General features: G+C 39.6%; 3 protein-coding genes across 3 annotated transcripts in view; 1 reads left to right on the top strand and 2 right to left on the bottom strand.

The window, feature by feature from the left end:
* The window catches only part of LOC142367821 (gamma-enolase-like), a 29,340-nt gene extending 28,352 nt beyond the window's left edge, over positions 1–988 (top strand). The window contains exon 13 of the mRNA XM_075449842.1: positions 31–988. Within this exon, the coding sequence (XP_075305957.1) occupies positions 31–100 (70 nt within the window). The 3' untranslated portion in view covers positions 101–988. The remainder of the gene's footprint in view (positions 1–30) is intronic.
* A 1,530-nt stretch (positions 989–2,518) lies between these two features.
* On the bottom strand, positions 2,519–9,756 carry tpi1a (triosephosphate isomerase 1a). Its single transcript, XM_075449303.1, has 7 exons — positions 9,483–9,756; positions 7,470–7,593; positions 6,740–6,839; positions 6,277–6,394; positions 5,472–5,557; positions 4,255–4,342; positions 2,519–3,095 (listed from the first exon to the last, which is right to left on the bottom strand). Exons 1-7 carry the CDS (start codon positions 9,592–9,594, stop codon positions 2,977–2,979), a joined length of 747 nt encoding a protein of 248 aa, XP_075305418.1. The 5' UTR covers positions 9,595–9,756; the 3' UTR covers positions 2,519–2,976.
* A 4,242-nt stretch (positions 9,757–13,998) lies between these two features.
* On the bottom strand, positions 13,999–18,529 carry gnb3b (guanine nucleotide binding protein (G protein), beta polypeptide 3b). The gene is made up of 8 exons (XM_075449501.1): positions 18,461–18,529; positions 17,981–18,126; positions 17,054–17,117; positions 15,943–16,099; positions 15,782–15,848; positions 14,900–15,101; positions 14,296–14,512; positions 13,999–14,105 (listed from the first exon to the last, which is right to left on the bottom strand). Exons 1-8 carry the CDS (start codon positions 18,527–18,529, stop codon positions 13,999–14,001), a joined length of 1,029 nt encoding a protein of 342 aa, XP_075305616.1.
* Positions 18,530–27,925: the final 9,396 nt, after the last annotated feature.

The following is a 27,925-nucleotide window of genomic DNA, read 5'->3' as shown; positions in this document are numbered from 1 at the left end:
TTTGTTCTTTCTTTTTCCCCTCCTCTGTAGGATTGAGGAAGAGTTGGGCGACCAGGCTCGCTTTGCAGGCCATAACTTCAGGAACCCCAGCGCCCTGTGAAACTGACGGATGAAAGACTCACACACGCATGCACGCAAACACGCACACACAAACTTACACAAACAAAAAAACCAACAAAGAATGAGCCATGTACAAAGAAAGATCACATAAATTCAGGAAAAAAAACATATTCGCAAAAGAGCCAAGCAAAACACATGAAAAAATTATGCACTGATAGGAAGGGAGGCGACATTGTATGCACACACACACACATTTAGAGTATGCAGATGCAACACCTGGCAACGCACATGCAGGGGAATACCATGAATAGTACTTTTGAGCCAGACATGCACTGTTACTGTAGGAATAGTTCATGTACAGCTTGAGACAGACCTGCAAAAAGAAAGATTCTTGTTGTAAAGACAGAGACGAATAAGTAGAGACACTGTAGAATAACGTAGACTGAAGCACGAAACTGAAAGAGATCACCAAACGAGGACGATGCAGTTTCAGGGACCGAGTGAAAACGACAACGGAACTACACACTGTAACACCTGAACGAACACTCACACACTCAGCTGTGTCACACTCTCACTTGGACACTCGAGTACCTGCATTCCTCACACCTCTGTCCTTCCTCCTCACTCGCTTTGTCTCCTTTTCCTTCTCGTAGTGTGTTTCTGAGTTTTAGTCGCTCCCGTTTCGCCCCTACCTGATGTGATTCTGATTATTTGTCCTTCATGCTTGAAGTCGTAAAGAAAAATATGTGAAGAGAAAATTTCTGAAACCTGAGTCCCACTGTTCCTTTGTTTCCCCTTGAATGTCTATAGAATAGCTGTGTTGAAAAAGAAGAAAGAGAAATGAAAAAAATAAAACATTAACTGAACGCTTGTCACTGAAAATGATGTGAAAATATGTGAAATAAAAATATGCTAATTTACAATTTCAGTCACAGCCAAGAGTTTCATCATTTAGTGTCTGAATCTTTCTGTCGCTCATCCAGTGAGTTCTGTGCACAAATCCAGGTGCTTGAAGAGTGGTTTTGTGATTTCTTGACTTTTTTTTTTTTTTATAAATTAATTCCAGACAGATGCTGATTTTATATCTATCTCTCCAAAAAACTAAATCTAGTTTTGGTCTTTTAGTTATACATTGCAGTCATATTTGGTAAAACTGCAAATCAGCCTTAAATGTTACAATATGTAGTATCATGAATTTCAATGAGAGGGAAATGGGATGATAAAACACCACTGACCGACTGAGCTGTTAGGACTTTTAGGGCTACGAAACCTTTGAGTACATTCTCACTGTTTTTTTTCCTTTTCTTTTCAAAATGAGTCGGCTAAAATGTGAAAATCTTTCCAACTGCATCACATTACTAAATGTGCTTTTCATGGTACATTAAAAAGAGGGTATACTCTACAATGACAGCAAAACAAGTGGCTGAACTTGGTACACCTTGCACTATACCTCGGCCTCCATTAGGTAGTCAGTTAGGCCTGTATAATGTGGGACAAAACTTTGTTCTTGCAGAATTGATGGTGATAGAGTTTAAAAACATACGTTCTACTTACCATCATCAACACAATTGGGAGCAATTAGAAAGAAAAAAAAACCTAACCAAAGTCCAAAATTAGAGAGGAGATTAAGATAACTGTTGATCTTGGTCTAAAGACCTCAAAAACAAAACATAAAGCACAATATAGCTACACCCATTAAATCAAATCACCACCAGGCAGTTCTGAGACTGCACGACACTCTGCCACAGGATGCACTGTGATAACGTGGAGGGAACAGAGACCTTCAGGGTGTAAACGGCTGATTAAGCACCCTGATAAAGGTTTTCATGTTGGAGTCAGAAAATTACTTCTATATTTGAATTACAATCAAGCAAATTGGCTTGTTTTTATTCCACCACCTGTTGAACACACTTGAGAGATTTAGATTTGCTCTGCTTGTTTCTTAATGAGAAAACTTGAAGAATTATAAAGCAATGCAATTTCAAACCAAAACGGGCAAGACGGGGACAAAGAGGTGTACTGATCATGTTGCGTGTGAGCAAATCGGGTCGAGCTTATTGAGCTCCAAAACAAATATGATCAGAGGTCACATCAGTCAGCAGAGGAGAAGAGTGAAAGCAGTTGTTTGCATGTGATCACAGATGTTAAGGATAATCAACAAGTTTATCAGGTCAGTAATTACCTGTTACTTTTTAGAGTATCAAGCCAGCCTTTTGAACTTGTGACACAGTTAAACCAGTGATGTCCAACAATGCAGTGCAGTACACCATGATGATTAATCAGTTTACACAGAGCTTTTCTTGTGAAGTGTTCCAATCTGACTTTAGTCAGACTTAAACCAAAATATAACACAGAAAAATCAACTATTTGAACTGCTCAATATTCTAATTAAGCTTACATATCATTTGAAGATGGACACAAGCAAAAATAAGTGTGAATAAAAAGCCAATAAAACACATTGTTCCGTTATTTATTTATTTATTCATCCTTTCTTTGGTCAGTTCCTGTGGTCTCTCCATTGGTGTGAAGAGCACACCTCAGCCGGCGTTAAACTACATACTGTGAAGCTTTAGTGCCTATTGAAAGTCTCTGACTCCTCGACCTGAGCGCCAGCAGAAAAAGCTATTTCACCTTTGCGTTGCTCATTCAAGTAAATTCGGTCTGGAGTTTTAATCGTCACAGACTCTGTAGTAACACTTAGTGCAGTTAGATGTGGGTGAGACAGAGATTACAGCAGTGTTATCATTCTGTAAGCTAACACCAAACAACCTGGGCTGACTCTCTGCAGGATGGGTTACTGGTTAAATGAATAACCATCTGTGTATGGATTAGTCAGCCCAGTCTACAGAAACAGCAACATGGGGAAGTCTAAAGGGCAGAGTGGTTGTCATCGGGCCTGATGGTTATCTGTGAATATCATGCGCGTGCATTGATGATGTCGACAAACTCTGGTTTCAGAGAGGCTCCGCCCACCAAGAACCCATCCACGTCAGCCTGAGATGCAAGCTCTTTACAGTTTGCTCCTGTGACTGAACCTGAATGACAAAGAGAAAAGGATGGTTGTATAAGGGAAAACAAACCTTCCTCGCAAGCAGATCTACTTTTTTGGGCAAAATATTGGAAAAAAAATAGTATAGCATCAACAGTGGCACACTGCATCTCTTTTACTGCCATTATGGCAAACAGACAAGGCAGTGGAAGATTGATCCCTGTTGAAAGTAACAATGTCATGGTGTATCTGACAGTTTTCATGTACAAATACAAAGAAAAGGACATGTATTCTTCTCAAAGAGTCCATATTATGCTTATTTACAAGTTCATACTTTACTTTTAGGAGTCCACAAGAGGACATTTATATCCTAAAATGTACAAAAACACATTCTTTTTTTGTTATTATGCATTGCTCCAGCATCTCTTGTCACTGCCCTCCAAAAATGCTCAGTTTTCGCTCCTGTCTCTTTAAGATCGCCTCCTGCTGAACGGTCCTGTCTGCTCTGATTGGTCAGACGATGGTGGAATGTATTCATGTAGTACGTTTACATGCTCGATAGAGTCAAGTTATGTACCACCATCCCTGTTCCAGTACACAAGCAAGGGGAAATAATTGAGTTATTAACCAAAGGGTCCAACACCAAGACGCTTAGCGTTGCTAGGCCCCCCTTCAGCTTATTAATACTGGGCTTCTTTGACCGATGATGTCATGGTTCAAAACTGATAGTTTAGCCTCTAACAAATTGAAGTTATGTTTAGTGGTGAATTGGACAGCTTCACAGCTCTGATCATTTGGTTGTGTTTCTGGGCAACTTTGGTCAAACTAACATGTTTACATGTGTTTTAAAAAGTGCTATTTTGGTCTAACATCTATCGTTTTCCTCTAGTGTCGTGTAAAAGTGTTGACTGTTTAAGGTGTGCACAATCTGAGGCAGGTATTATGCAAATGTGCTATATGATGATGTCATAAAGTAAAGAAAAAATCTGCAACTACAAACAGCGTTTCGGGCAGTTCAGAGCTACTTCTGTGGGAGAGAATAACACTTTTTGTAGTGAATTTTGAGCTTTGCAACATTGCAGACATTTTAGATTGAAAAAAAGCAATATAATACAGTGATCGAAAAGGAGAAACAAAAAATAAGTTTAATGTGGCATCTTTAATGCTGAAGACAGAAATGATTGTGATAAAAAGTCATTACTGACCTCCGTAGATGATACGCACAGAGTCGGCCACGTCGTCTGAGACGTTTTCTCTGATCCAAGCCCTCAGCTTCTCATGGACTTCCTGAGCCTAAAAAAACCCAAAAACATTTGTTAAGTGAATTTGAAACTTTTGAGATCCGCGAACTTGAATTTTAAAACCCCTGAACCGCCCAGCCAATCAGTAGAAAATATTTTCCCAAGGTTTTGGAAAGAACTTTAGCTGAAATTAAATGAACAACTCTCAGATTTTGACTCTTACCTTCATTCATTCATTTCAGGCTGTTAAAGCAACACCAGAGAAGTTTTGAACATTGAAACTATGTGCTTCTGACTCTTTTAGAAACACACCAACCTTTGTTATGCACATTCTAGGGCCTGAAACTACTTTGGAGTGGCTGGAGGCTGGAATATGTCACTTTAGAATTAAGTTTTTCTGCCTGGCATGAAGCCATTTTGTTGAACACCGTCACACACCAGCAACAAGATAAAAATAAAAATGTTCGAATTCTCTAGTGATGCTCTAATAATTTAGCGTCTGTTGATGAAATATAACCAATTTTTCAGGGGATATCAGTCTTTGTATGATACAGTAATATCCCAACAACTAAATGAAGTCATTGTGTCATTCTCAGAGGTTGAGTTATAGTTTGTAGCAGCTCTAACTTTGTGCATTTCAGTTGGTATTATTTTCTGTGTTTGTTGTTCACACTTGGTTTCAGTTATTAGATACACCACACCTGTTACTGGGTTAGTAATCATTCCCCTCTGTATTTATAGCTTATCTCCTTAACTTTTTTACAGTTCTGCTCAGCTAAGCTGATTGCACAAACCGTATGGATTTCTGTTGAATCTTTTTCCCTCTTGAATACCCCAGACAAATCGGTTATGTTCATAACACATGGTTTCATAACCTGTTTCATACTCATGTGTACTATTTTGTTCATGGTTCACTTGGATGCTTAAGTGTATGTATCTTAACTTTCAGGCAAGCACACATTTAACTGAAAGCCTTGTGCTTAAAACACATGTAACAATATTGTAATCTGCACAACAGTTAAATCATAAACCACTTCTGTAGAAAGATAAAAATCATTGGCACATGTGCAGAGAAATGAGAAATGGAGAACAATATGTGATCAGATCAGATGTAAGAGGCACAGATCAGATCTGAAAAACTAACTTTATGGCCACAGCCATCACGCTTGCTTTGCTGTTACCTGCTCAGGTGTGGCTGTCTTGCCTGTGCCAATGGCCCACACCGGTTCATACGCCAGCACCACTTTCCCCCAGTCCTTCACATTCTCTGAAACACAACAGAGAATAACCCAGGCTCTTATAAAATAAATGTATATAAACTGGAAATTCCAGAAATATCTACGAAAACAAATCTACAAGGAAAATTCCTCAGAAGAACTGAACAGAAGTTCAGACAGTGTAAAGCTGCAAGCATCCATCAAATCTCAGTTTTTTTGTGGCCTTGTGGAACAGCAAATCTTCCTTAAACAGGGGGAGGAAAATCGCTGTGTCTCTTGGAATTTCTTCAGCAGCAGAGACCACTGACCTATTTACATTTTAAATTAGTGTGCAACCTACTTTGAGAACAGAAGCAAGACACGAGGGCCAAAATGCAACCAGAAAAAATATCATCAATCAGATTATGGAATAACCGAGTTGCAAACTATTTGGCTACAGAAGTAAAGTGGGACGAAGATTTTTCTTATAGGATATAACAAAAGTGTTTTAGATGTTTTTTTTTTTTTTTTTTTAACAAGCACTGATGAGTTAGCTACAAACATGAGAATACTAACAACCATTACGTTATCTTCTCATCTACTGACACAAATATTTTACCCATAAAATGATTCATATTTTAATCTATAAGATGGCTACAAGCCAAGGAAATGTCTAAATAATAATGATAAGAAAATAAATAAAAACTGAAATGAAATATTTTGTAAAGATTTCAAAAAATAAAGACAAGCTAAAACATTAAAGTAAAGAAAAAAGAATTCTCTTATGTACCTGCAATGACCTGCGTCTGAGTGTAGACGACTTCTTCTGTGGTGCCTGCCTCTCTCTCCTCTAGTTTCTCCCCAATGCAGGCAATCACACTTAGATCGTTCTCCAGAGCATGAGCCACCTGAGGATGTACACCAGAGACTTACGATTTCAAAGGAACCCTGCACATTTTGAAATATCAAGCTTCCTCTTATTTGTCTTCCAGTATTATTACATCAACCACAAAATATCGGAGCTGAAGACACATTTCTGTGCACTTGCAGGTGCTGCTGGTGCCAGAACGTAATGTAGAGGAAATAAAAAGAAAGACTAGCCATTTATTCTACAAAACCCTTGTCCTAAAACTGTCCTAAAACACAAGTGTTCTGAGTCTGAATAACATAAATTTACAGATCTTGTAAATCTTGTGATTTACAGGTTTTAGTCTTTGTACAAAATGGTTTTGTGGCAGGAGAAAGCGTCTCACCTTCTGGCCAATCAGCTCGTCACTTTCCCCGAACACGTGACGTCTCTCAGAGTGTCCGAGGACCACCCAGTCTGCCCCGCAGTCCTTTATCATAGCAGGGCTGTTAAAGTGCCGAAGAAAATCCTATTTTATTAATTTGAACTCACACCAATTTGGCTGCCACTATAAACTCATTTTCTTATTACCTTATTGGGTGATTTCAAAGGAATGAATCAACCTCTAATGTCTTTGAGTTTAAAACACATAACTTGTGTTTAGATAGATGGTAACAGAAGCGTTATGTAGTTTGGTTATATATCTAGTTTAACTATTTTAAAAATGAATCAATTATCCAAACAGTATCCAAACTCAGTTTCATTTCACCACTAAAACCACAACTTTTTGTCTCATAATTATGGGACTGCTTTGAGATTCAGCCCTGAGCATATCGCTACATGTAAGAATGTGTCTTTTACAACAATTAAGTCACAAAATTAGAAAAAAAAAAAAGAAAAAAAAAACGCCAGTGAGCTGTTTGGCCAAATAAATGACTGAGTTTGCTTCTGATTGCTAAAATCACAAATTATATTTAAAAATCTTTTGTGGCCAAAAGTGTCCATAAAACACATAAATAATACTAAAACTAATAAATAAAAAAAGCGGATTTCAAATAAACAGCAAATGAAAACCAATCTTATTTAGTTGATCATGACTCAGTGTGTTTGGATGTTTCTGTCAGTGGCTGAGTTACCTGATCTCCCCTGTAAATGCTCCCTTGGCCACCTTGTAACAGTTCTGGGCAGCGACACCGATCTTCGGATCCAGGCTGGACCGAGCAAAGTCCAAGTAGATGGAGGGAGCAGCACAAACCACCTCTGAAAATCAGACAGAAAGTCTGGTTTTAAGTTCTATATTTTTTCTTCTCTTCGTTAATGGTCTGAAAGTACGGTGACATTGCAGGCATGATAGCTGCAGCACGTTCTCCTTTCTTTGGCCTCACACTTTCAACTCATTTTGAATGCATTTTGGGGATTTTTTTTAAAAGGAAACATCTTGTATTCTACATGTAATGACACATAACCCCCCTAAAATGTAAAACCTAACTACTGACGGTTGTATCTTTAAAAAGAAAAGGTGCATTTCATCTAATATACTGTATATGAAGGAAACTATAAGACAGCAAGAGGCAGTTTAATGTAAGAAAAACAGTGATTTTAGCATCAGACTAAAAAATTTAGTGTCACTCAATCAGAGCAGGAGGAATAATTTAGGTTCTTACAATAGCATCCATCCATCCATCCATCCATCCATCCATCCATCCAGCACACTCTGCAGAATCTCTTGGGGGACACAGTCATAAGCCTTCTCCAAGTCCACTAAACACATGCAGACTTGATGGTTAAACTCCCATCAGCCTCTTAGCAGTTCCATGTCAGAGGCTCCATTCCAACACCTGGGAGCAAACTTTCCCGAGGAGATTTAGTAGTGTGACCTCCCAATGGTGGGAGCACACTCTCTTGTCCTCCTATTTACCACCCCGGTTAGCCGCTCTATAGTCGCCATCTTAGACGTCCACGCAACATCGAAGAGGCGTGTCAGCCAAGACAGCCCCACAAAGTAACAACAGTAACAGGAAGAAAAACTAATCAAACAATAAAATCCAAATCCTTGCCGTTTATGCTTATAAAGTAGCATTGTGAAAAATGTCTGCAAACAATAGGGAATATTTACGTACTTATTAAAAATGGATTGTGGTGAAAGAAAAACTGTCCGGTTGGCATGACAATGCCAAACCCATACAGCATATATTACTGAAACATGGTGTTGAATTGGCCTGCCTCACGTTCAGATCCGTCACCCGCAGAAAAACACTTGAAGCAATTGAAATGAAAACACAACAAAGGCCGAGTACTGTTGAGCTGCTGAAATTATACATAAAACAAGATTGAGAAACAGCTCTCTTAAATGACTCCAGCAGTGGCTTTTCTCAGTTTTCAAACATTTACAGAGCTCCATCAGAAGGGTTTAAACAAATTCCTAAGTCATTGCGTTTTGCTTTTATTAACATTTTACCACATTTCTGACCTTTAATGGAGAAAAGGATGCTTATACGACAGTGCGACAAAATGTAGCTGATTTATTGTCTAACAGTCAACTCATCTGTTCATTTACGAACCATTTAAATGGTGAGAGGACATTTTTGAGGATATTATAAGCCAAATATAGCTTAAGAGCTAGAAGTACCATAAACAAATATAAAGAAAATGGTCTAAACTAGACTATACACGAGGGTAGATTGAGTCAGATCAGCAACCTCAAGCAAAACCTTAGTGGAAGTGAGATGCTCTAATATGAAGAGGAGGAGGGTGAGGGGGTCACGAGCCCAAAAACAGATGGGATGATGTAAAATCCCTGTAACAGCTGCCAAATAAACTAAGTTGCAACAAGTTTTATTATCCTGAATAGATCAGGTGTAAAAGGATAAAGCACTTTGAAAATGAAACAGAGAAATACCAGAGTTAAAGTTGCATTTTTTTTTTTTACTATTAGGCTACCACTTCAAGCCAGAAACGTCAGAGGACATTACGCAACTCATCCTAATCACATGTCTCTCAATGTCACGGTGTCATCTGAGCAGCATCTCTGTTCGTGATTCCCAGCATCCTGATCGGTTTTTATTTATTTCTGTATTATAAAAGCCTCGCTGTCTGCTACCAACCGGGCTGCGCGTAAAACTGCAGCCTCACATCAGTGAGTCTGTTACCGGTCTGATCGTGCAGGCTGGCGGTGTTTAGGGTGCTGATCAGCTCTCCCAGACTCTCCTTGTCCCCATTCATCTTCCAGTTTCCTCCCACGAAGAACCCCCGGAGCGCCATGGCCGGCTGGTGGTGGCTGATAGGCTACCCGGTGTGAAGAGGAGATGGAGGCCCGGCGGATCGGCTGCAGATCAGGGTGGGTCCAGGTTGATGTGCGGATCAGGTGCTTTGCGAAATATCCGCACCAAACACCGTGAACATCCGTCTTCCTCTGATCTGGGATTATGAAGACAGTTGAATAGTTTCATGGGTCATTACCGCCCCCTGTTGTAAAGATGTTATACTCCACGATAGAGGGCCCTCTGCACTGACAGAAACCAGGATTTTTACAATGTAATATCTTGAGAATGAGAACGACTAAAGACCACTTGATGCAGAATGTGCATTAATGTGTGCGTCACTTTAGCGGTAAATGTCGAGTTTACCTGATATATACTGCTGAGTAGTGTGTGGATTCTACATGGGGATCAGTACATCTGATAATTTACTACACATCATAATGCATCTGTTGATTACGTATTATGAATTTGTTTGTATACATTCAAATGTAACATAATGCCAAGAAGGAAAGACATCACCAGTGATCTTAGAGAAGCAATTGTTGCAGCCCCCTCAACCTGGGAAGGATTACAAGGCTATTTTCAAACTATTTGGAGTCTTTTATTCTACAATGAGAAATATCATTCACAAGTGGAAAACATTCAAGACAGTTGCCAGTGTTCCCAGGAGTTCCAGTGAGTTCACTCTGTGCAATGCTCAGTGATGTGGCGCAAACAAATGCAAAAAGCTACACCTCAGACTCTGCAGGCCTCAGTTAGCATGTTAAATGTTAAAGGTCACGACAGTACAGTAAGAAAAAGACTGAAGATGTGTGGCTCGTTTGGATGGGTTGCAGGAGAAAGCCTGCACAAACACCTCATACCAGCTGTCAAGCACGGTGGTGGAGGGCTGATGATTCGGGCTTATTTTGCAGCCACAGCACTGGGACACCTTGCAGCCATTGAGTCCTCCATGAACTCCTCTGTATTCCAAATTATTCTAGAGTCAAATGTGAGGCCAAAGCTTGGCTGAAACAGGACAATGATCCCAAGCACGACAGCAAATCTGAAACAGAATGGCTCAAAAAGACAGAATCCAGTTATTGCAATGGTCCCGTCAAATCCAGATCTGAACTTGACTGAGCTGCTGTGGTGGGACCTTAAGAGAACTGTGTGTGAATATATGTCAGCAGACCACAATGAACTGAAACAAAGTTGTAAAGGAGAGTGGACCAAAGTCCTTTACTACAATGTGAGAGACTTATGACATCATACAAAAAAGGATTACTTGAAGTTCTCGCTGCTGAAGGTGGTTTTACAAGCCGTTGAATCTCAGGAGCAATGCTTTGCTGCATTATTTTGGCTTAGTTTTTGCTCATTACATTTAGACACTGTAGAATATTTAATGTTTGTCATTATTCTGTTCAATTATCTCATAAAACCTGATAAGGATGGAATGTATTTCTTTGATTTTTGTCCTGAACCATTAAACCTTAGAATTGTAGATACTGTACAGCAGTGGCGGCTGCTGACTTTTAAAACAGGGGAAGCCCATATTACGCGTATGACAGACTATCAAAACGCTTGGCTAAAAGCATGTCAACTACATTTGGTGTTGCTAATTGCTTAGCTGCGAGCATAGCCGCCATTGTGACAAAACTACTAGCTAACACGACAAACAAATGCACAGCAGGAATATTATTGACAAAACTTCTAAACAACAAGGATGTGTTTCTTATTTACAGTGTAATATTTACAAAAGTGTATGTGTGTGAGGATGGAAATGGAAACGATGGGAAATGAGTGAAACTCCGACAGCACTTTCACAGACAACCAGTCTCTTTCGTATCCGCTTTGGGACTGAAGTTCCAGCGTGCTTCTCCCCGCTTAAAAATTCGGCTGCCACAAGATGATGGACAAACACTAACTCCAATCAGCACGACACAGCCCCTCATATTGACACGCCCACGTCTAATCAACCCCCAGAGACGCCGAGCAGCCTCGGAAGTGATGAGCTTTTGTCGATTTAGCCAATGATGACCTAGATTTGTAGAAAAAAACTTGACTCTCCCGCCCCCTCCTGAAGCTGGGCAGCCCTCGGCTCAGAAGCCTGGCTGTTAGTGGCTGTCACACCGCGGTGAGGTCAAGTGGGTTTTTGTCTCGTCTCCATGTCATGTCTCGTCACTTCCTGTTTTATTTTGAAAGATTAACTCTCCTCTCGTTTCAGGTCACTTGCTCTTCCTCTTGTGTTCCAGTCTGATTGTCGCATGAGTGATTCCACCTGTTCCCCGTGTGTGTATAAGAGTTGACGTCTCCCCTTGTCTTGTGCCAGTGTGTCGTTATCGTTGTTGTCAACATACCTCACTCTTGCTTTCAAACCAAGTTCATGTCCTATGCCACGTTTCCGATCTCGCTAAAGAGAGTTTTGTTTTGGGTAACTTTTGTATTTATAGCCTTGTTAAAAATAGTTTAAGTTTAATAGCATTTTTGCGTTTTCCTCCGTGGAGTGATTTTTCGTTTCATAGTAAATTTTTATATCTTAGTGCCTCCTATTTTTACAGGAGAGGGTTTTTTGTTTTTCCCCCTCAGTGGAGTGATTATTATTTCTATAACGTTTCATAGATATACTTCTCTCATTTTGGGAGAAGTATATAATATTATCGATAACTTATATAGTCCTTTTTGTTCTCTCTTGGAGAGTTTTGGACAACCGTCTTCCTCCTGAAATAAAAACCTTGGATTTACAACACCTGCTCCTGTGTCCTGCAAATTCTCTGGGTGTGACAGTGGCGGCTTCATAACAGGATTTCCTCAGTGAATGGCGGCGATTTCAGAACAAATCACTTCATTAAGCTACAGGACAACATGTTGCAGTTATGGAAGTAAATGCAGTATTGGGCATTCCTTGTGTTTTGTGAATAACTGTTTTATCGTCAATTTAACATTGAAGTAGCAATTTCGCCAGAGAATGGGAGAGGCTGTCCAGCTTCCCGTGTTGTCTCTGAATAGCCGCGGCTGCTGTACAGTAAAATCATTGTAATTTTGTGATGGTGAAACCTTTAATGGTCCCACATGAAAAAAGAAATGGATCCTTTATTTTCTTTATCATTTATTTGCTCATAGACAGCCCAACCATGTAGAATATGTTTTGATAATACCAATAATGATAATAATACAATGTTGTAGTCTATTCTGTAATGTATTTTCTTTAATTACATAATCAGATTCTGACAGTAGAACATTTCAAATCTGACAGGATTTTCCCGAAAAATTTGTGTATCCCTGCATCGTTCCTGCTGTTGTGGGCACACATGACTCATCCGGCTGAGCTGTGTTAACCTGGATAATCAGGCTTCCCCTCAGATTGTTTTGTGCTCTAGATGTGGAGAGCTGAAACTGCGGGCACAAATTTAAACAAAATTTTTGTCTCTTTTCAAAACAAGATTCAAAAGCACTGTACATAAGTGATGATAAATCAGAACATTCTAAAGTCCACCCCACAAACAGACACACAAAGACTCTGACATGGTGTTAATGCAGAACTCTATTTATTAGAAAGAATTTCAAGAAATATTTCGCCTTTTTACATTAGAGATGAACATGTGTACTACAAAATGCAGCTGAACCCAGGGGAGCAAAAGAGTACGGGTCTTTTAATGGGGTTTTAAAGTTTGGGGCCGTCATCTGGCAGTGCAGTCGGTCAACCCAGCTCCAACTTTGAAACATCATTTAACTTACATCATCACTTTGTCACGGTGAGATGGGTAAACAGCAGTAGCCATCTTGGATTAAAGCCTGCTAGGTGGTAGCAGGGGACCCATGATCACTGTTCTACCTTACATATACACTCTGTTTTTGTGCTTTTCCACAAAAAGAAAAAGGACACTGTACATATCCTCTCTGTTCTATTTGTTAAACTATTAAGTATAAATAAATTAACATGCCAGTCTTTCATCTAAGTAAGTGCCGGGCTCTTTAACGGCTCAAAGACCTCAAAGACATAATCTTATTCTATAATCTTATTTTCAATATTTCATTAAACTTTGTTTCATCTTTTATTGTCAAAACTCTAGTGTCTGATGTTTCCAATAAGAGCTGATTTTCTGCTCTGTTATCCTTTGGAAAAATGTGCTATTTTTAAGAATCGTCTCAACAATAAAGCTCTTCTGTACATACAGCAGGATGCATCGTGCATTGTTCCTGATGCCATTTACACAATCTGGCTCATTCGCAACTGCTCATATTTTGCATACATTAATGAGGAAGAAGAAGTGAGGAAGGTAGAAAGAGAAGAAGACCTGCTTTCACATTTCCTCTCATTCCTCACTTGTCTCCTATTTTTTTTCTTCCTCCCCCTTCCCTTCCCTTCCCTCCTCTCCTCCCCCTCCTCTTTTCTCCTCGAGGTTTTCTCCTTCACTGCAATGCCTCAGTTCCACAGTTTGAGGAAACTGTCCCAGGATCCTGTGCAGACGCCCATGCCGTCAGCGGGGACCCCGGTGCAACTCACCCTGTTGTCATGGCCAGAGAGCACACCTGGACGAGGAGAGAAGAAGAAGTGGAAGCACATGGGAACAGAAAGAGAGATTTATGAGTCTGCACTTTTAGGCCACATACAGCTTTTGTTTTAGCATTTGCTCAATCTGAGTCAAACTAAAACTTTAGTTATTTGTAAAGAGCGAGTGTTTTTGTCTCCTGTGAATGCTGAACAAAATAAACCACTTACCAACTTTCTCTCCCTTCAGTGCGTCCCAGATGTGGCAGTTGAAGTCGTCATAACCCGCAAAGATAAGGCGGCCAGAGTTGGAAAGAGCCAAAGATGTGACGCCGGCATTCAGGGCGGTGTCCGTGTATTCAAGCACCTCCTGGTCAGCGCGCAGGTCGTACATCCTGCAGGAACAGTCGTCGGAGCCTGTGATGACAGCATTTCCACTGGGGAAGAACTGAAGCAGGAAAAAAAAAATTTTTTGACTTTAAACGTTAGGAGACATAGAGTGGCATTCACGTAATACCTCAGACTGTGTTTGTGACTAAAACAAGTATTAGCGATAAGTGATTGGGGATGTTTGCTTTCAAAAGATTATTACCTCCTATTATTGATCAATTCAGCAAAAGCAGACTGGTTAACCTTTCTGAACAAACAAAAAGTTTTACTTTTAATTAAAGAAACATAAAGATAAATGTATTTAGCTAAAATTCAACTCCGACTTCCAAAATCCAACTTCCTGCTTATATAAATCTGTCATCCAATGCTAAAGCTCTGATAAACAGGCTATAGTATTCCTGGTGTGTGTGTGTGTGTGTGTTGTTGGGCCAAGTGGGATCCTCACAGAGATGGCGTTGATGTCGCTGGTGTGTCCGGAGAAGGTCTGCTTGCAGGTCCCTTCCCTCAGGTCCCACAGCTTGGCCAGAGAGTCGCAGGCTCCAGAGATGAAGGTGTTCGCGTCGGGGGAGAGAGCCAGCGACATGCAGTCTCCAATGTGGTTGGTGAAGATGATCTTCTGCTTGCCGGTTTCCAGGTCCCACAGACAGCTAAATGGAAGAGAGGGAAACAGGATGGAGGTCTGAATTTTTGGGTAAAACGTGAAAGAATGGTAAGGAAAAAAAGGGGGTTTGACTACATTTAGGATCAGTCTACTTAGTCATGTCAGGATTTGGTGTGAACAGTTTAGAAAGTGTCTCAGCTTCATGTAGGTTTTTCTTAAGCCCATTATGTGTGAGTTCCAAATTTTCTGATCAGTAAAAATGATGAAAACAAATCTGAATGATGTCATGTAGACAATTTTTTTTTGTTTTTCTCACAAAAGAAGAGGAGGAGCATGTGATTTGGTAAGCACTGCTTTCCCAGCTTATAGTGTCACCCTACAGAAAGCAGATAGCAGGTATTTTAGACGGTAAAAGTCTCTGTTTTGCAACTTATAGTGTAAATAAAAGACAAACTCAATCAGAAGTAAAGAATCCTTTAAACTGAACTGATAACTAAGACTTTTTAAATGATTTATACTTATTTATTATCCATTCCCCCTGAAGGTTGCACCTATGTTTGCTGTGTGTCAGTTCCCCAGTCTCGGAAATATTCATTACCAGATTGTACTTCTTCTAAAGTGTGTTTGGAAACACATTTTACAGATTTTTCCCTCAAACATCGATCCTCGATCCATCCATCCTCCTTTTTTATATCATCAATCATCAATAGTCATCAATAAACCCACCAGGTGGTGTCACCAGAGGCTGTCAGGATCTCACTATCGCTAAGGAAACGGCAGCAGGACAAGTAACCTGGGTGGGAGACAGTTTGGGAAACAGTTTGTCAGCATATCAAATCCAATTAATTATCAAAGACATTTTAGCAGGTAAAATGGTTCCTCCTCACCTGTGTGTGCATCCAGCTCCCTGAGGGTCTTGGGGCTGGCACCCTTGATGTTGTAGACTGTGCAGACGTTATCCAGACCACCGCTGGCCACGAAGCCACCAGAGGGAGCGAAGGCGACACTCATCACCCAAGCAGACTTTAGTGGGACAGCAGTTACCTGGGAAGAGGAAATTTAGATTTACAACTTTCTGCTCATACAGTGTTATGGGCTTTTTAAAAGGGTTTGTATACTGTAGACCAGCCCAACGCTTGCCGATATCTTTCTATTCCTTTCCGTTATCTTTTTATTTTATTTTTGCTGACAACAATTTCCACTTATTTATGATGATGAGAGTTGAAGTTAATCCATAATTGATCACTTAACCTTCCGAAAGAAGGACTTATCTTGCTATGTTAGAATACGAATAAGAAGCTACTAAATGCAGGGTGGGCTACTCCCCCCAACAAGTTCGAAATTGGTCGTTTCACTAAAAGGCTGTTTTAAAAAACACGAGACAATACTTTCTTCAGTCCTTAAGAAATCAAATTAGATCTTGTCAGTGTCTTTGTCTATATTTCCTCTAATCATCAATATCTGTCCAAGTAATGATTAAGTAGTACTCTTTGTTGTATTCAGTCTAACATTTGCAGGAAATGTTTCAGATTTTTTTTTATGATTTCCTCTGTACTCGGGGATAAGTACTAGCAACATGTTCATGGAGACTTTATGCCGAACAAGAAATAAGAGAAAAAGTTACATTTCTTGAGGTTTAATGAGTTTTATAGCTGCATTGCCTATATCCTAAAAAATAATAGCATCACATGTCACGAAATACAACATCATATTACATAAGAGTTGATCATTTACACAATTTATGAAAATGTTTAGAAACTAACCACATGAATAAATGTGTTCATTAGGTTCTATTCTGAACCTCATTAATGGACACAAATAAGATTATTTTAAAAAAAGAATACTTTTTTTTCCATTTGAAAATCTTGCTGTGTGCATAAAGGACAGTAATTCTTTGTAATTGAGTCTTCTTTGTATATGGATTGAATTTGATTCACTTAAAGCTTGCGCAACAGCTCACAATTCCAAGTTATAAAATGATATTCTATGTGATCTTACCTTGTTCCCTGTGAAGGTGTCCCAGACGAGAAGCTTGCCATCCTGTGATGCACTGACCATATGCCTTTGACAAAGATGTGGGAGTTACTATTTGGCACTCTAAAAATCTATTAATCATTTCTAACATATACATTACAGATTTTATTTTTGACATAAAGTGTAAAAAAAAGGAAATTATTCTTCCCTGCAAGGTGTCATCAACAAATTATGGAAATAACACACGTAGGGGTCAAGACTGGAAACATTTGTATTGCTTTTTGCAGCACTATCTGGTGTGTGGATGATGTATTTGCAATCCGTTTACATGCAAAACAAGTGACTTGTTAACTTAAAGCCTGTCTGATGAAAATCCCTGGCAAATAAAATGCAACAAATATGTGAATTGATAACCTGAAATGTGATTCTCTTTTGCACACACAAAATGAAATGCACGGAGTTCTGCGATTCTGTGTAAAACTGAAAAAATTAGGTGAAATTAGCCTCTTTTTAAAATCTTTTGAAAAGTGTGGATTTAATCCTAAATACAATAAGAATAAACATACCACATATTCATATTCATATAAATTGTGTGTTTTTCTGTTTTGTTAACATGAGAAATGATTACACAGAGAGTTTATAGCAGAGAGACGTTAAATCCCACAAACTATCCTCTGATAAAAACAATATAATTGGTGAAAAATAAATGGAAGCAACATTAGATCAACTTAATTAATCTGAACAAAGTTTAGAACATGTTGTAGCTAATGTTGTTTTCTTTACCAGAAATGCTGACAAAAACTGTTATAACAAGACAGATATGTGAAGCTATGTACATAAAATCCCTTAATTGTGGGAATTGTCTTTCACATAAGAACCAAAATGCAGAACTGTCTACAGAACTATACCGTAAAACAAAATCAATGTATCAATCACCCTCCTCCACCTCACCTGGCGTCTTCCGCCCAATGCATGGCATAAATTTTGGCCAGGTGACCTTTGAGTGTCTTCCTGAGCTTAAGCTGGACCCGTCCCACTGCAGCCAAGCCACCCGCTGCTGATGTCATGGTTGTGTCATTCACAGCCTTACGAGCCGCCTGGTGGGCACACAGAGAATTACATGGAAAAGAGAAGAAAGTTGAAAATATTTTTCTTTAGGTCTAAGACAAACAGATTTTATGAATATGGATACCAAACTAGTAGTACTGGTGTGGTCTGTATGCAGTGCATTCTTTACATTTTTATGTACGGTCACAACGTATGTCTCCAGTTGTTGTGATTTCTTTTTCTTTTTCACACAAACTCTTTATGCTTTTGGACTCAAATGATCTATTGAATGATCTGCATTCACACATTTGACGGCCTGGCTGTGTCATAAGCTTTGAAGAACCCTCAACATGAAGAAGGTATCCCTTTGCAGGATATGCTCACCTCGATCTGTGTACGGAGGCCATCGCACTCCTTTTTCAGCGCATCCATTTCAGCTTTCTCAGCTGCCATGGCGACAGTTGCTGGGGAATCTTACTGACACAAAGCGGAACAGTCACTCTGTAAAAGCAGAGGTGATAAACAAAGAAGAAAACACGGGCAAAAAAGTTGAATGAAAAGTTTTATTACAGCACTTTGATAGAATCCTTTTAAGCTAACCTTTGTTGTGTTTGGGTGAGAATTATTTTCATAGAGATGCCAAATTCTTCCCCTCTGATCCTGACAACTTGACACTGCAGTGCTTACGCACAGGTACACAAAGTGTCAGTGAGTGATCTACATGATCACTCAGTGACCTTGATGCCTCAAAGTAGAACACTTGGATTGGTGTTGCACCAAAGATTAGACTCAGCTGACAAGTGTAATCTCACACTGAAGTTGTAATATGTTAGCTCACATGACAGTCAGACGTATAATATTTTTTGGGGAGAAGAGGAGTGTAAAGTGAAGAAGGGTGAAAGGAAGGGTAATAGGAAAGGATACATATAATATAGGAAGGGAGGAAGAGAAGAAAATTCTGTCAAGGCACAAAAATACCCTCTTTACAAATGTTTTAACGTGCATTATGACAGATGTAGCGTCTTCGTTGTCAAACATTTTCAGCTTATGAAGTAATTTTCACATTTCACTCAACTTTGATCATATTTGGGTCTCATCAGGTTTGCAAGTCAACTTGTTAAAGCAGCTATTCTAAATGGTATTCAGAGAAATGTGTCAGCAACAAGCATAAAGTTTTCAGTAAACTCACATCACACCACACGTCTGGAGGACTAAACCATCTCTGATCTCACATGTGGACAAAAAATATTAATATACCAAAATCCGTGTGTGCGGCAGTGTAATGTCTATGCCTAATACCCTGTAATGGGATACTGACGTTTGACTAATTCAACGCCAATTATCTACTTGCATGATACAAGCCATCACCAAGAGAGACTTTGAAAACTAAACCCTGCACTTGCAGCGATGAGGGGAATATTACTGTTACTGCTGCATTGGAAAATGAATTTATGGTCTCTCAAAGTATTACAATATTTTATCGCCACATAACTCAAACTAAGTTCAAATTCATCCTTTATATGTTTTTTTTTTGCTGGAACTGAACATGCAATGTCAGTTGATTTCCAGCAGCAGTTTGCAGGGATAATGAATCAAAAATGGAAAGCTGAGGTTTTGCATACATCTGTGAGGTTTCACAGTTAAGTCTAAACATCTTTTCAAAGGAAGGTTAACGTTTCAGGATGATGCCTATTTGCAGCACAGACAGCCGCTTGAACCTGTGACAGGACACAGGGTGGACAGTGGAGGACACAGGAGGGACTCAGGGGTTTTGGGGTGAGTTGCAATAGGGTTTTAAATCCTGGCAGGAGATCTTAAGGGAAGCTTTACCGGCCAAATCTCCTGTCATCCGATTACTGACTGCTCTTTACCTTGGGATCAGTGAAGAAGGGAGGATGGTGGAAAAGGAAGAGGGCCTTTTAGAGTCAAAACCACAAACTGCTTCATCTTCACTCTCCTCTTCTCCCAACTGAGGGACATTTCAAATCAAACACACAACTGTATCTGTCAAATCACTTGAGTGAAACTATTTCTCTGCCGTTTGAAATTCAAATAAAACCAAGGAAATCCTTTTATTTTCTTGGAAAGAAGCAAATCCTTGCAATAGTGACCAAACAGGCACTGAGCGTTGTGTGACAGATTATGACTGCCACACCTGAGGCTACAATCCTCTTTGGCAGCTTGCTTACAATTCAAAGATCACCTTCAAAGGGGTTAAAGGAATCAGTGGATGCAGTCTTAGACAGAACGATAATGAATCAAATGCATGCTTCAAGAGCTATTTTCCAAGTATTAGGAGCTTCTAAAGCGGAGTTTTGGATGAAGAATGATGCTTGCATTTTGTGACTCAGCATGATGAAAGTATTTTATGGATTTAAAGAGGTAGCTAAATGGATTTTTTTTGGGATTTGTTTTGCCAAGGTAGCACAATGAAGCAAGGTTCTTCTTCCTGCAAATCAAATTTAAAAAGCAGGAATCCACCTGTCTGACAGCTGCCTCACACGAGCTTTAAAGTTTCTGTGACAGCAGAGGAAGCACCTGTAGAGAGGCATATAAGAGGAAACTCACCTTTTCCACACACAATGCGGAGCCTTCTTCTCTCCTGCACCTGTGCAGCTCCTGGATCCAAACACCTCCGGCTCTGTGCTTTCTGTCAAGCTCCTTTAGAATCCACAATCCCAGGTTGCACAATCTGCTCTCCGGCACCTCTGATGCTCTACCCTGGCAGACTGCTGGTGTAGCTTCACTTGCAAAAACTCTCTCTTTCTCCCTCCCTTCATCCAAAGTGAAGAACAGATAAGGATTGGAGGGGATGAGGGAGATAAGGGATGAAGGGATAAAGCTCAAAGATGGAAACAGAGAGGGAAGGAGCGAGACGGAGGGAAACAGGGGGAGGGAACAAGGCGAACAAGGAGAATCAGGTAAACTGATTGGATGGAGAAAATCAGGGTTATGAGGTCAAATGACAGGAACAGGTGAAGAAGTGAAGGATGACGGCAGGAAGTAATGGGAAGAGGTGGATTGGAACTGTGAGTCTGAGAGATATGAAGAAGACTGCAGAGCTATCCAAAGAAGTTACACCTGTTTGGATATGAGGGGTAAAATTCTTCTTAGGACATGATAAATTCTGAAATGGAGTTATTCGATCTAAATTTCAGGGAAATTTATGAAGGAACAATGAAAAGGCAAAATAGGCCTTTTTCCAGTTTCTTTGAACTGTTATAACCATGAAATCATTGCAGACAGTGGTGTTTTTGCATTGCACTGCATGTTTTTTTTTTTGTCAGCATGGGTGCAATGGGATGGGTGGTTCGGAGCAGAGGTTGACGGGGGGGGGGGGGGGGGTGTTGGTTGGTTTGGCAGAGCTAATGAGCTGAGCCTGGTTAATCGGAAGTTAATGGGATATCCGGGGACAGGCAATCTCATTAGGGAATTAGAGCAGGTTAGGTTAAACGTGCGTCACACATGATACATAGCAAATATAGGGATGAAAAGTAGATCAAGAGTCAAATGCAGCATTTTGCTTCAAAATGAGAACCTTTTGAGAAGCCTGACAGTTGCTATTTTCAATTTAAGGAGATGCATGTATACACTGCAAAGTATAATCTGACTAAAGTCCTATTAACTCTCCAAATCTGATCAGCTCCTTGTTTCTCAGGATCCCAATCCTGGACCTAGGGACCCTTTGCTCAGCTGGTTTTAGATGTGTCCCTGCTCTAGCACACGTGATTAAATGCCACGGATCAGCTTGCCAGGTTACCATCAAGCTCTAAAGAACCCTGATAATGATCCAGTCTTTTGAATCAGTGGTGCTGGACCAAAGAAATATCTTAAACATTAATTGGAGGTGGGCCTGAGAGGAAGGTTCTGGAATGAAGCTCTGAAAGCAAATGTGGACAAAGGCAGGAGAGCAGGAAGTCTGATGAATCTGAAGCAGAGAGAAGGGAAATGAGGTTTGGGTTGTGTACTGGTGTGAAGTGGCACAGGTGCTGGCCTTGCAAGAGAGATGATCTTGTTAGGTCCACCCCCTTGACATCCTGTAATCGCACTGGCAGCACTGAGGGGGATTTCCATTCTTTCTCCCAAGAAAAGTGGATGTTCGGGAAGTCTGAATAGGTTAGTTAATAATAATTAGATTGCTCTCTCTTCATTAAAGAGGAGAAACACAAGTCAGGATCTGGACCCTGTCGTCTCACTCAGTGAAACATCCCCACATGATACATGATTTCATACTGACATTAGACCTTCTCTGTTTGCTTGATATTAAAGTTATACTAATGATTATTAATGGAAATATTGGGAATGTGGAAAAAAGGTTTTTGTCATTTCTTAACAACTATCAGGATTTATGTGAACAACTCAAATTCTGAACCACCTGAAAGAAGTTTTTTGGACAGACTTCGATATCATCACATTTTTAAGTGACTCTGGAATCAAGCCTTTGGTCAGTTCAACATTTGCCTTTCTGTTTTTTGGCATCTATGATGTATTAAGTGACTAAAAGAACAAAATCATGCTCAGCAGGTAGTCTGTACACCCAGATGCGTTTATGTGCATGTCAGTGTGTGTCCAACGTACTGTTTAAGATAAATCAAATCAAATCAAATCAAATTTATTTGTATAGCACATTTCATGTACAAACAATTCAAAGTGCTTCACATAAAATAAAAGCATTGCAGCAGGGAGTGGAAGAAGCATTAAACATAAAAGAATATAAAGAGAAACAAATAAAATAATATAAAGTAATTTAAAAACAAGCAACAGTCCAGATAAATTAAAAGATATCGTGCAGATTTCATGCATAGACACATGAGAAAAGAAATGTCTTTAACCTGGATTTAAAAATGTCTACATTTGGTGAAAGTTTAATCTCCACTGGCAGTTTGTTCCACTTGTTGGCAGCATAACAGCTAAACTCTAGCAGCAGCGTTCTGGATGAGCTGCAGATGTTTAATGCTCTTTTTGGGAAATCCAGTTAAAAGAGCATTAATGGAGTCTACTAGAGGGCCCGAGTCTCAAGATATTTACCAACGCTGACCCTCTTCTCTTTGCTACCAAACAGAATGATCTCGGTTTTGTCTTCATTTAATTGTAGAAAATTCTCTCTCATCCAGGTGTTTACTTCCTCCAGACATTCTGTGGATCGTTAAGGTCAATGTCACAGTGAGTTGTTTACCTGCCTGCCCAGCATATTATGGTCAGATGATTGTGAAACACTTAGGGAGGAGAGCCTCGGCTGCCTTGTAAGTGTTTGGTAGGCAGCAACAAGGCCATTTCCTCTGTTGAAAGTCAGTTTTTCGAATTTACAATTTATAAACCTTTGGTCTTCAATTTCCAAAATGTGATCTCTGAAGAGATGGCTCTTTGGTGTAGTGTCCTGTTTGAAGGTTTTAGCACAAACATTAATGTCATTTATTTGGTTATTTTTAACTCTAACCACATAGTTTTTGTTTCTAACCCTAACCAAATAACATTGTCGCCAAAGCCCACCCAGGAAGTCACAAAAGTGTTTTATTACAGCTGTAGCTGTTAAGAAACAGTTGTCATATCTGGGGGTTAAAATTGCATCCCATTGTTGAAAGCACTGCACATAATCGCACCATCCACACGTCTTTCTTTCTCCTTAAAATGATTTTGTGACTTGTTAAAGACAACACTCAAGAATGAGGTTAGTTTCTATGTTAAAGTGAGTCATATTTCCCTCCCTCTGCCTCATGGGGTGGTAGTTTAGAGGATGAAGTGGACATGCTGGTCATACATTCTGTTACTTGAGGTATTTAGAGGGGAAGTACAGACTCAAAAACAACCGATTTGTTAAATAATTTAGTGAGATAAATTTACTTTTTTAAAGAAAAACTCAGATCTTTATTTGAAAGATGTTTGAATATTGTTTTCCGGTCTTAAAGTTCTTTTTTTTTTTTTTTTTTTTCCTTGTGCTGTCCAGCACTATGGCAGCAGCATTGTAATCTGAATACCGTTTATGCTAAACACATTTGCTATGCCAAGGGAAGCTTTATGAATGTAAAGCTCCCCTTGACGCCCATCAACTCCTCATTTTTATTCATTTATTTTTGTTACAATATTTAACATGATATGATAATAGTGCCGAACCGGACCGGGGGACAGAGAGAGAGGGAGAGCGAAGAAGAGAAAAAAGGAACACAAACATGAAGAGACAAACATAAGAAAAAAAAGAAAAATCAAACAACCAGCTGCTACACCTGTAGAAACAAAACTGAAGACGATTCACGGCTTTTGTGGGGAATCCAACCTTAGAAGCACCAGGAGCACCTGTAAGCAGACAAGCAGAGGACAAACACACAAACAAACAAAAAAAAAGTACAAGCAGCAGCAATCTCATATGATACACAGGTGACCTTAAACCACAGGACAGCATAACAACTGCTTAGTGAGAATGCTACTGGGATAATGAGTTCCAGTCTTAAAGCAATACTATGTAACATTTCTACCTTAAAATAACAGCTTGAAAAAAATTGTGCGGCTAGAATGAGTTTTAATATTACGATTGGCCTGTCTCCTATGCCCTTCGGGGGTCTGAGTTGGAAAAACTGCGCTATGTAACTTTGCTGGAGCGGCCCGGGAGCTGAGCGGAAGTACTTCGACTTGCTTTCTGGCACACCTACCGCAAAAACAAATAGACCCCTCTCACGCTCCCAGGTACATTTGATTACTCTTACCTTCTCGGTCGAAATAGCTTGCACCTTCTGACTCCTCGCCGGTTCGTCAACAAACGTGAAACGTGAAAGCGAAAGGGTGTTGTATTTACGACAGTGTAACCGTACATTACCTCCAAGCCTGTAGGGGGAGCTCCATAGTGGGCTTTTTGAGAAGTTACATTGTATCGCTTTAAAGTTAAGCAATCTTATTGAGACGTGGATCCCAGATTTTCATTGCATAATGTTTTTGGTCATTTTTGCTGACTGAGCATTTTGTCAGAAAATGTACTCTAGGAGAAGCGTTTGGGAAAATATGCACTCATTCGTTATTTCAGTTTAGATTGTGCATGACCATCTTTTTCCTCAAGCTGCATACGATCAAGTTCAGTGTGTTTTGATAATATTGCACAGTAAAACTGAAGTGGACACAAAACAACAGAGAAAGCTTCGTCTTTTAAAAAAATCTCCCACACTGGAGAATACTGGTTTGTTTCTGTCTGTCTGTAGGACTGCAGAGCATAAACTGAGAAATAGGAGATGTAAGTATTTGCATGTAGTGGGAGTCATATTAATCAGTATGGTTTAATGTTTATACATATCTTTCTTGGAATATGATATTTTTACAGGATAACGGCTCCTTGAGTATATCAAAATTTTTCTCAACAAATAACTGACTTTATTTCATTGTTTGTGCAGGTCAAGATACTTTCAAGGGTAATTTTGAAGTCATTAGATGAGCTTAATTGTGTCTTGTTGACAGCGTTCCAGCTGGCTCTTTGTCTGCTTAAGACGTTAAAATACTTGTGAAACGTTTACCTCCCTGCTCTGGCTCGGGTAATGCAGTCTAAAGTTACCACACTGCAACTCACACTATAGTCTCTTCTCATGAGTACTTTCAGCTCAGGCTTCAGCTTCATCAGTGTCCTGCTTTTAGTTGTAGATGCAAAGGGTTTTGGCTGAGGTATCGTGACATCATATGACACCAGATTGTTGTTGGCCCAGTGATTCTTCAGTAAGTCACGGTCCCGCATTATGTTTAATATTGACCATGTGTTCAATTAAACTGTCCCCAAGAAAGACGTTTCATGCATGATTTATGCCTCCATCTTCAATTGACATAAGGATACTGCTGTGGGCATCCATACCTGTGTGATGGTGTACCTGCATGGGTCTGCAATTAGACTGCAAAATCAAATTATTGTGTACTGTAACTTGGTTGCCAGCGCCAGTTGACAGTCCATCCATCCATGCATCCATTTCCTATACCTACGTAATACAATTTAGGGTCGTGGGGGGGCTGGAGCCTATCCCAGCTGTCATTGGGCGAGAGGCAGGATACACCCTGCACAGGTCGCCAGTCCATCACAGGGCCACACAGAGACAAACGAGACACGCAACCATGCACGCTCACACTCACTCCTAGGGACAATTTAGAGTCACCAATTAATCTAACATGCATGTTTTTGGACGGTGGGAGGACACTCATTATCCCTGTGAGAAACCATGCTTGCACAGGGAGAACATGCAGACTCCACACAGAAGGGCACAAGGGCACACAGCCAAGATTCTGCAGATTATTCCAGGGAATTTGCAGTGTACCAGTGGCAATTTTCGCGTCGGAAAAAAAAAAAAAAAAAAAAAAAATATATATATATATATATATATATAAATATCATATGTGTTTTTAATTAATAGGAAAGGTAATTTAACAGTTCATAGTTTAAAATAGTTCCTCATCAAAATCATTAGACACTGAGTGTTGACAGCTCCCCACAAGCTTGCAACTTGTATGGTGATATAAGCTGTCATAATTCATGTCTAATATATCAGATAAGTCCGACAAAGGATAGGCAGAAGTGGCCTGAGCAGCCTCCCTTTGTTTTCTTGGTTTTTCAAGATAAACGTAAAGAGGAAACACCTCCTTGAAATTTCAAAGGTGGAGCCCCTGTTCTTAAGGCAGCTGCATTAATCAATTCATGGTGTCTCCTCACTGGAAACAATTGAAAAAAAGATGCAGACACACACAAAAACTCACTCTCATGTTGCTTACAACATTCAAAACATGTCTATGAAAAGTAAACTGGTATGGAGCAAAAAGTGTTGGTTAAAAGCTGGAACCAACCAAAGCATAGCACCATAGGGTGGGTTCTGGTGTGCATTGGAAAATGTCTTGGAGTGATGATACATTCTTTGATAATGATTCGGATCTAAATGCTTGGAAACACAAGTTAGTTTGCTAAAATTTGAAATGGAAATGGTTATAAAACAAGGGCTGATTTGGTGGAAAAAGGCAGTCACTGGTTCATTGCTTGATTTGTTGATAGGTCTTTGTTACATAGTTTGAGTCAAGAGGAATTGTGTTCCTCCATCCTCGTCTCTCTCGGTAAGTCTCAGCCTGTAATCCGGGCTAATGAACTGTGACAGAAGAGTGCTAGCTGACTTCCTGGTATCTCTCTGCTGTAACGAGCTCAAGAGTAAAACCCTGCACTCTCTCTCTCTCTCTCTGCTTTTGACCTCTTCATTCAGCTATTAGTCCACTTTGAGAAGATAGGTAGTACAGGAGATGACACAGAATGCTGAATGCAGGTCTTTCAGGTCAGACAGAGGGATTTAGATTTGTTTTGTGTTACTGATGAACAATAGAAAACATGCTGGTCTCGTAAAAGAAGGGAGTTTTATGAAATGGATTTTGGACTTGGAAATAATGTCTCCTGTTGCCAGGAAATGAGAAAAAGCAAGAAAAAATAACACTGTCCTCAGAATATTTGGATTTATCATGATCTTGTAAATGTTGTTTAGAAAGCAATCCTAAGAAATGTTGTTGAGTATGTGAAAAAGAGTTAATCACAGAAGACTTTTGATGATCTAAGTAAAAAAAAAACTGATTTTCACCTGCTTCAACACCTGATTTTATTTCTAATGCATGCAATAATGAGAAAATTACTGTAGACTGATCAGGATGTTTTTGTAAAAAAAAAACAAAAGACTAGTCATATTGTTCATGGAATACTTTTTTTTCTATGTTATGGATCAAAATATAAAACATTTTTGTGTAAAATTCCGGCAGGAGTAAATATCTAACATCAGCTCATCAAAGGGGATAAAAGAATGAAAAGCTTTCCACCTACCTCTGCTTTCATTAGTCAAAACCTGCAGACTTCCACAGAGCAGA

This window comes from Odontesthes bonariensis, chromosome 18, assembly GCF_027942865.1.
Source record: "Odontesthes bonariensis isolate fOdoBon6 chromosome 18, fOdoBon6.hap1, whole genome shotgun sequence".
NCBI lineage: Eukaryota > Metazoa > Chordata > Actinopteri > Atheriniformes > Atherinopsidae > Odontesthes > Odontesthes bonariensis.
The sequence above is the reverse complement of the archived record's forward strand: the minus strand, read 5'-3'. Positions and strand labels throughout refer to the sequence as shown.